General features: G+C 43.5%; 1 protein-coding gene across 1 annotated transcript in view; it reads right to left on the bottom strand.

Moving 5' to 3' along the window:
• Positions 1-10,359, bottom strand: part of eva1aa (eva-1 homolog A, regulator of programmed cell death a) — a 98,507-nt gene that overhangs the window by 55,626 nt on the left and 32,522 nt on the right. Inside the window, exon 5 of the mRNA XM_084081706.1 lies at positions 2,568-2,711. Within this exon, the coding sequence (XP_083937832.1) occupies positions 2,568-2,711 (144 nt within the window). The remainder of the gene's footprint in view (positions 1-2,567; positions 2,712-10,359) is intronic.

Here is a 10,359-nt window from a genome sequence, read left to right as displayed (position 1 = left end):
TTGTTTGATAGTTCCTTAAGTAGCCTACCAACAACAAATCTACATTATAGATTACTACAGCGGTATGAGGGATCATACATGTAGCACTGTGATGCACGCCGGTGCAAGTGCGGGGCGCGTGCTCGTGCAAAGAAAGACTGGTGGAATGGCATGGTGCCGCGTGAAGCGAGCACTACAGCCCTGGACGCTGCACTGGCGAATGAACCGAATGCTTTCTACACAATGTTCGAGGCAAAAAATGCTGGCACTAGCCTGGCAGCTGGCACCATAAGCCCTCCGGACAATGAGGAAAGGGAGTGCTCCACCCTGGTAGGAGAGAACATGTTCAGTCTTCTCTTAACAGGATGTGAGGATAGTGTTGAAAAGGGTGATGTATCTAGGACAGGGGTCTTCAACGTTTTTCAGGACAAGGACCCCTTAGTGGCGAGATGAAGCAAGGACCCCAACTACAAATTGTATAAAACTATGTTGCAGATTCAACTTTTTCATAGATTTCATAGATAGACTTGTTTGACCCTGATCAAATGAAAGTTAAATATTTAAAAAAGTATAAAACATTATGTAACAAAAATGTTATGTACTAGGAGTACTTCTGTGGCCTGCTGGCCATGTGCATACACAGTTTGGTGCTGATCGGTCCAGCGGCTTGCGATATTCGCTCCAGACACACACACACACACACACACACACACACACACACACACACACACACACACACACACACACACACACACACACACACACACACACACACACACACACACACACACACACACACACACACACACACACACACACACACACACACGTGGTATAAACCAGGGGCCAATCATGGCATGAGGGCAAATTTTATATGGCAAGCGGCTTCCTTCCTAAGATTTATTATTTATGGCCCGCCGATGCCGATGTCGGGAACTTCATACGTTGAAGTTTCTGACTGTTTGAAATGAACCTGGACAACTAGGCTAATTCTCAGTAGTATTTTTGTAAGGATGCATAACTGCTTGTTTCTTGTGTTTTTTTATTTTATTGTATTTTTTCACACCTGACTACATTTGGCTACACTGACATTTAAAAAGAAAGGCAATTTATTGGACTTTAAATGTAATTGGAATGCAGTGAACGCATGTGAAAAAAACTATTGAATCGTTTTTGTTTGGTTCACAGCACAGATGAGTGGCGTACATTTGGCTACAGTGCCAACAAACGTCTATTGATATTGCATTATATGTAGTTAAATAAAATTGGATTTAAGGTATTTTCATATTGTCAAATACGGCCTTCTTTGAAAAAGGTTTGTAAAAAGAGAAAAAAAGGAAATATGAAGTACAGTATATGAAACCTATCCGCAATCCAATAAAACACAATGTAAACACTGACAGTACCTCAGTGGACTGAGAATGGCTCCAATACTGCAAGGTTCATTCATTTACTATAACAACCCCAGTGCTCTATTATAAGTAGGCCTGTCACAATTATTACATAATCGCCTAATTGCAATTATTTGAGATAATCGCAACGATTTTTTACGTAATGGTTATAATCATTTCTATGTTTATTTGCAAACAACTTGTAGATCGGCTAGTTCAAGTTCAAGTTTTATTAAAAAACATCATTGCATTACAGTATGACGTATGATGTTACTTACAGATAAGCGCAGATAATGAACCCTTGGCTGAGCCTTCTTCAGCATAAAATGAACGTGTGCATCCCATTCTAAGGAGATTGAATGTATCCACCCTCTCTACTGCCTGGTTGTTTAAAACTATAGGAGGACGTAGTGGTCTGTTTTGGCTCAGAGACTAATAATCATGTCCTCTGTTGTCCTGGAGTCATTAAATATGTAAGTTATTTGTCATATCTGCCCTGTGTAACTTTTGTTTATGAAGCCTAATAGCCAAACAGAAATGTTTTATTTTGTATTCATAATGTTCCAATTTACCAACTAAGACAGTGTTTCTGACTTAGTTCCAAGACAGAAACACAATTACCGTAAATCGTTAATATTTGAGCGACAATTAATGGTAAAGTCAAATTTAATAATTGTGAGATTCGTGACAGCCCTAATTATTAGCTACTTTGAAAAACAGCAATCACTAAAATGATATCATCACCATCAGACCCCCCCCCCGCCACCCCCCCAGACCCTCCTCTTCGTTATTATAGAGGACAGTTTGAACATCTCTGACATGAGTATAACCATAGAACTTATTACAGAGCATATGCGGCATACGGCATCTATTCATTAGAGCAGATTACCGCATCCACCATACTCATAACTACATCTGAATGGCACAACTAGAAAGTGTGGTCAAGGCACGTTCAAGCTGTTTGGTGAGAGAACACCACCACCCCCTAGTGGTGGTAGACCAAACTCCTCCTTTTCCTTCTGTGAGCTGTACTGGAGCTCTGTGTTGCTCTGTGTGCTCTGTGTGCTCTGTGTGCTCTGTGTGTGTGTGTGTGTGTGTGTGTGTGTGTGTGTGTGTGTGTGTGTGTGTGTGTGTGTGTGTGTGTGTGTGTGTGTGCGCGTGCGTGCGCGTGCGCGTGCGTGCGCGTGCGTGACTCACCACAGGTGTAGATGACACTGAGGTACTTCCTGGTGCCAGAGTAGCAGGGGTCCCCAAAGTCCCTGGTGGAGGCCCGCACCATGCAGCTCTTCTTCCCCTGACAACGAGACGTCAACACCTGGAGAGCCACCCCTGACTGGCAGTCTGGGAGAGAGAGAGAGAGAGAGAGACATACACATACAGAGAGAGAGAAGGAAAAAGATGATAACATTACAGGGGGCAGTGACAAGAAGGGATGGATGCATGGCTGCATGGATGGAGGAAGGCAAGGACGGACGGACGGACGGATGGACGTAGGGACGTACGGACGTACTGAATAAATACACGGATGATATAGATATTTACATTTATTTCTATGAACGTCATACATTTAAAAATTTCAGGTCCTTTCACCCTTGGGTGTTTGACATGCAGCCCTTGTGTGAGTCGCAAAGGACTACATGTGCCTCTGTTAACTACAAAGAGCATGACACACACACACGCACACGCACACGCACACACACACACACACACACACACACACACACACACACACACACACACACACACACACACACACACACACACCACTCTCTGACATGAGAGAGGAAGAAAACATCTCAGAAGACATGTTTCCCACAAAGGTTTTCTCATCTACTTGAGTGGAGCCCCTATTCCAGCCTCCCATAGACACTCTGCTGGGCCCCCCCTATTGTTTCACAGACACCTGATCCAACACTGTGTGTGTGTGTGTGTGTGTGTGTGTGTGTGTGTGTGTGTGTGTGTGTGTGTGTGTGTGTGTGTGTGTGTGTGTGTGTGTGTGTGTGTGTGTGCGTGCGCGTGTGCGTGTGTGTGTGCATGCACACACGTGAGCGTAATTGTGCTTGGTGTCTGTGTGGATATGTGCGTCTACATCTTTCTGTATATGCATGTGTCCATGCTTTGTGTACATGCATGCGTGTGTGTGTGTGTGTGTGTGTGTGTGTGTGTGTGTGTGTGTGTGTGTGTGTGTGTGCGTGTGCGTGTGCGTGTGCGCGTGTGTGTGTGTGTGTGTGGATGGACAGCAGAAGGAGTGATAGATGGGGCTCTCATACATCATCACTAAAAGCCTGTCAACGACTTCAGATGCTCTCCTCCGCTCCCCTCCTCTGTGTTCCTCTCCCCTCCACTGTATGCATGTGTGCGTGCGTGTGCGTGCGTGCGTGCTTGTGTATGTGTGCATGTCCACAGGAAATCCACAGAAACAGACTGGGAATGCAATTGTGAATGATTGCTTAAAGACAGCTGTTGTACCCTACATTGTGAAATGTAGTGCACCTAGCTGGCAGGATCAGAGAGGGTCCAAAATATGAAGAAAGAAGGGAAGCCACTATATAATTATATATTTTTTTATAGCCATAGCCGTAAACATAAACTCTTCCTCGGGCAGCAAAGTGTTTACAATTGAGACACGTTTGCTCAATGTTCTGTACATAGCCGTTGTTATTGTGTCGGTAAGCCTAATCAAAACACTGTAAATATAGCTTATTGTTGGCGTTCTACAGTGACTTCTCTTCTTTCTTTATATTTGGGAGCGCTGCTTGTTAAAAGCCTGTCCACTTTTTTTTGTGGCTCATCCACATGGAGTAGAGAAGGAACACAGAGCCTGTTCTGGGAATGTTGATGAGCCTGGGGTTCCGCATGGACACCTCCTTTGGCCTTCCCCACACGTTCCCCCTTAAAAAAAAACGAAACACAACACAAGGATGGGGGAGAGCCTTTGAAAATGGACACTGGTCTGCCCCTGCTCCCTGCTCTGGTGGGCCCCAGAGAGACCAGAGAGATGAGAAGAGAGACGGTTAAGGCTCGACTCACATGTCAACGGGCCACGACGAATGGTGATGGGGGTCGAGGGGTCAAATGGCCCTGGCTAGGAAGTGAAATAGACCAATCCGGTCGCTCCGTAGCACACTTTCAACATCCACACACTGGAAATGACCGTGTCCACACAATCTTTGCTGGATTAACCACTTACTAAGCCCTATTCTAAAAACATTCAAATAGCAGATCTTCAGGCGGTGCAACGCATTCATTGTGAGCCTGTAGATATGCTGAAATGCATGAAAATGTTGCTTATTTATGCCCGAAATAGGGACGACAGGTTAAAGGGGTTAAAAACATCAAGTGGTCCCACAGTATGTATGTACCGTATTATTACAGCAGAGGCCATTACTGTAAACTTACACCAGTGGCCGAAATGTTTCTATGTGTATCTATCTATAGCAGTGGTTCTCAAAAGAGGGGTCCAGGGGCCATTTGGTTCCATTTGTACGCTCTCAGAGTTATGGGGGTCCTTGAAATTAAAGACTTGGAGAATCGCTGATCTATTAGGCATATAGATAATGGGAGACTCCTTTGGAATGGGAACCTGAATCAGTGTCAATCCCTTTGGACACGGTCCAGAGGAGGCACATGGATGTTTCCCAGAGCTCCTCCGTGCTAGAATTCCCAATTGGAGATGTGTGGTGGTGAGGTGATGTCCTGTGGGAACTCGCTGGACTGTAACCGGATAAGGAGCCCCGACACCTCAAAGGTTAGCCTGTTCCCACCTGTTCTCCTACACGTCAGCCACGGTGAAACGGGTGTATGCGTCTACGGTTCTGGTGGGTTTCTCTATAACAGCCATCTAGTCATGTTGTCAACTCATAACCTATTGGCCGTAACCACATTAACCCTCTGGATCCCTATTCCTGGCAAGTGATTATAGGCAAAACCTTTCAAGCAAAATTTCAAAACAATTTATAAAATTCTAAAATAACAGAAAATAGCCAACCAACACGTGTTGTGAGCTTGACGATCTGCTATTTTTGCTATTATGTGTGTGTGAGCGTGCATACTTTTAGCAGACACTCTTAATCCAGAGCGATTTACAGTAAGCATAGACAGCACAAGGTAATACATCAAGTATAGTAATCTACTAATAAACTAATACATAAGTAAACCAAGAACCTATCATCAGTCTAACCGTAGAATATCCACACACAAAAAAACCCAATAATCTGTACATTGAAACTATACACACTATAGGATGCCAGGTCAACAATGATCTGGCATCTGTCTACATAACAGATGCCAGGTCATTGTTGGTCTGTCTTCCCCGCTCCATGTCCCTTTCCCAGAGGGGCTTGTTCTGAGTTGACGTGCCACACTGAAATCCTTCCCCTCTGACACGGACGCCCACTGACAGACAGGGCCCCCATTAGCTGCAGCTTTGATTCCCCTGTCCGGGTGATTAGCTGAGCAGGGGGGGCCCAGGGTGCTGCAAGGTGGAGACCCCGTTACGCAGTTAGAGAGACTTCAATAGAACCCGGAGGATAGAGACACATTCACACACAAGACATGATGGAACGCACTCTGTGAGCGCACACTCTGTGAGCGCGCACACACGGGCACGCACACACGCGCATGCATGCACCCTCGCACTCGCAGAGGGGTCTATGCAATTTAAAAGGGCATTCCTCAGAGTCTGACCTCCTCTGGCTCTCATTAGCGGACTTAACACAGACAGACAAGCATGGGACAATCCACACACAGAGAAGGAAGCAAGCATGAAAAACCCAGTTACCTCTAACCTTTACCCCCCCCCCACACACACACACACTCCAATGGATCTACACGCCACGCCCATCCTCCGGACTGAAAGACTCCTGACGAGGGCCGATCACAGTGGGAACACGAGCTAGAGGTCAAGACGCAGGAGGCCTTTGCTACCGAGGGAGTGGACTCCAAATGGACAGTGACTGCATCCTCTGGGGAGATACTGAGACTTAAAGCTTTACAGTTTTCCCATAGCATGCCTTTAGCTATAGGATGTCCTCATTTCCACGGAGGCCTCAGGCCTCACTGACCCCCCGCTGCTATAAAGAGAGAGAACTCAGGGGGAGAGCTGTGTTTGTTGTTATCAGTGTAGTATCTAGTGTAGGTGTGCTGAGATACAGTAGGTGAGGAGGGGTGGATCACACTTTAACTCATTCAAACCGGGAATCTGTGTAACCACTTTAACCATTACTTTATACTTTGGCTATTCAAAAATAGCAGATATACAAGCTCATAGAGCAGCACCGAGTGCTGCACTACCAGCTTGTATATCTGCTAAAAAAAACAAAAATGTGTGAACATTTGTGCAAATCTGTGAATATATATATTTTTAAGCGAACAAAACTCAAATCTTTGCTTCTGGGGGTCCCTGGAACAACATATTTTGAGATGAGGGTCCACGACCAAATACATATAATTTTGTGGGTCCTTGACATGAAAAGGTTGGAGCACCACTGATATAGTAACATACGTTTTATCAGAAAACTGTTAAGATTTAGAAGACATTTTGTAGAATGGGTTAAGTAAGCTCACTGCTCATTGCTGCACGTTTTACACACAGTAAATTCATCTGTCTCCTCCATTTGTAAGTCAGAGTGTACAGTGGTTACATTTGTACACTCTAACACAGGATTTTACTGTCTGTGTGTGTGTGTGTGTGTGTGTGTGTGTGTGTGTGTGTGTGTGTGTGTGTGTGTGTGTGTGTGTGCGTGCGTGCGCACGTGTGCGTGTGTTTTTTAAATTTGTTGCCAACTTATGCCTGCTATATTTATTGTAAACTATGCACTTTTCGCTTCTTTACTCTTATGCTGTGCTGCTGTAACACCCTGAATGTCCCCCCCTGGAGATTAATAAAGTATTATGTATCTGTCTACACTATCACACTGTTGCTGTCTGGCTTGGTTGTTTGCATTGGCGTGCGATGGAAAGAAGACATCATTCGAAAGCTCAGGCGATTTGAATCGTCCCAGTTGGCTCATATACTGTACATGCACGCACACACACACACACACACACACACACACACACACACACACACACACAGTAAAATCCTGTGAATGTTTTCATTATTGTAAGCCTAACACTAAAAAAGTTGTAACCATAAATCAACAATTTCTCTTGTGACAGTACAAGTGTCCCCACAATATATATATACATATGTCAAATTCTATCAAAGTTGTGCAGACAATTGGCCCTCACAAGTATAGTAATACAAGTACACACACACACACCTTCCCAGAAAGCCTTTCCAAGTAATCCTCCAAGGGATGTACCCACGCTCTCTCTCACACACACACACACACACCTTTCCTGGAACTCCAGGTAGACAATGGGCAGACAACCCTATCTGCAGCCCCCCCCCCCCGCCTCCTCCCATATTCTCTGAGTCATCAGGGCGAGTATCATTTGATAATGGAGACCAGGGTTATTGTTATGGGATTAAAGCTGTTTATATAAATAGAAGAAGTGTCAGGCTTTCACAATTTGCTGTGAGTATGGCGAAAGGGCCCGCGCACGCCACATCATCAGTGGATGTGATACGAGACTCCTGAAGTCAAGAGCACACACACACACACACACACACACACACACACACACACACACACACACACACACACACACACACACACACACACACACACACACACACACACACACACACACACACACACACACACTCTCTCTCACACACACACACAGCCTCACCTGAGACACTATTCGTTTGGTCATTTTCAGTGGTGGAAAGTAACTAGTTACATTTACTTAAGTACTGTACTTAAGTACAATTATGAGGTATTTGTACTTTACTTGAGTATTTCCAATTTCCAATACTTTCATTTCTACTCCACTACATCTCAGAGGCAAATATTGTACTTTTACTCCACTACAATTATTTGAAAACTTTAGCTACTAGTTACTTTTCAGATATAAATTATGATATTATGAAACACACTTTAGCCACTTTAGGCCTATTTTATACATAGGCTATTTGAAAATAGCCGATCTACAAGCTCACAACGTGTCGCATGCATCGCGACGCGTTGTGAGCTTGTAGATCTGCTATTTTCAAATATTTAGTACTTTTACCTTTGGTACTTTGAGTACATTTTGATGCCAATACTTTTTTACTTTTACTCAAGTACATTTTGAATTCTGGACTTTTACTTGTAACAGTGTACTTTTATATTGCAGTATTAGTACTTTTACTTAAGTAGAGCATTTGAGTACTTTTTCCACCACTGACTCATTTTACACCAGCAAACTGATTTACGCGAAACACACACATGCTTGCACGCACATACTGTACGTGCGTACATACATACATACATCCCTCTTAATGCGTCTGGGTGTAAGTTGATATGAGGTTCATTCAGTGGGTCAGGGGAAACCTGTGTGAAAACAATCCCTTTGGATCCAGGACTGTGTGTCATCACTGATGAATGGCCCGTATAAATCCCTCCCATGTTTCCAAACATCTACGCTATATTACATTCCGTAGCGTCACCCACGCCTGTACATTTGTACAGTACATGCTCAGAGTTGAATTAGTTCGATTTAACCATCCCTCACTGCATGCTGGCATTCAACCCATGACGCAAAATGTCAACAACTATTTGATGTTAGAAAGCATCAGAAAGCACACTTATTTACCCAGTTAGGAAGCCACAGTTAGCCTCGGTGAAAATGCCCCTCGTTCCCTTATGATATGAGATGCCCTTAGCCCATATAAAACCTAATATGTCCCTATTCTGGACATGTCAATAATAGGCAAACGTTCTAAAATAGCAGATCGACAAGCTTTGTAGATCTGCTATTTTCAGCAAAGACATTTGGTGTAGAGGGAAGACAGAAAGGCACCAAGCCCCGGGGGGACCCCCCTCAAACAACGTACCGTATATAGGGTTTAAGTAGTTAAAGTGTCAAACCGAAAATAGACGATCAAAATCTGTGGATCTGCTAATATCGGTGCGCGACACCATGCTTAACCCATTCAATCTGGGAACGCATCTGTGTCATTTTAGATGTCTTTGGCTATTCAAAAAATAGAAGATATACAAGCTCATAGAGCTATGAGCTTGTATATCTGCTATTTTTGAAAAACAAATCGTGAAAATGTGCGCAAATCTTTGAATATGTACATTTTTAACTAAAATCTTTGCTTGTGGGGGTCCCTGGAACAACATATTTTGAGATGTGGCAAGGGGGTCCGCGGACAAATACATATCATTTTGGAGGTCCTTGAAAGTTTAAGAACCACTGATATTATAGCAACATAAGTTGCTATAAGACATTTTGTAGAATCTATAGAATCATTTTGCGAAAATATTCTCTTTAAAAAACATATTCAAAGATTTGCACAAATTTGCAGATCTACAATATCGTAGCTTGTAGATCAGCTATTTTTTAATAGCCCAAAGTATAAAATAATGGTTATAGCTATAAATATCTAAAATGACACAGTATGCATTCCCGGATGAATGGGTTAACAGAGTATATATCCAGCCCTTTACACAGGTGCCTGCTGATTGCAAATCATCCCACATTGCCTAATGCCCCTCAAGTGCAGAGGCCCCTGGCTAGACCAGCCTATCATTAAGATAACCACAGGAAGGGACCTACTCTTTCGCTACAGTGTAAACATACCTAACTGCTTTGTCTACACTGCAATCCACGCTTCAAAACACCGTTGGATTTGGGGGGGGTGTTCGGAACTTCGGATACAGTAATTGCCAATTTATACTTTAGTAGTGTCATACAGTATATGCGCAGTTCGCCGAAAATGATTTTTTTTTTACTGAAAGACGAGATGAAATATGACTCTGCATCAAATTATTTTGGTTGAAAATCTGCACTTTTCGGACAGCAACATGGTCGTACGACTTACATAATATAAATAATATAAATTAGGCTTTACTATGAATCGCCTTTAAATTGAGTCCAACAGCTGTTCCAGGCT

Source organism: Gymnoscopelus microlampas (genome assembly GCF_963454915.1).
Source record: "Gymnoscopelus microlampas genome assembly, chromosome: 16".
In the NCBI taxonomy this organism is placed as follows: domain Eukaryota; kingdom Metazoa; phylum Chordata; class Actinopteri; order Myctophiformes; family Myctophidae; genus Gymnoscopelus; species Gymnoscopelus microlampas.
The sequence above is the reverse complement of the archived record's forward strand: the minus strand, read 5'-3'. Positions and strand labels throughout refer to the sequence as shown.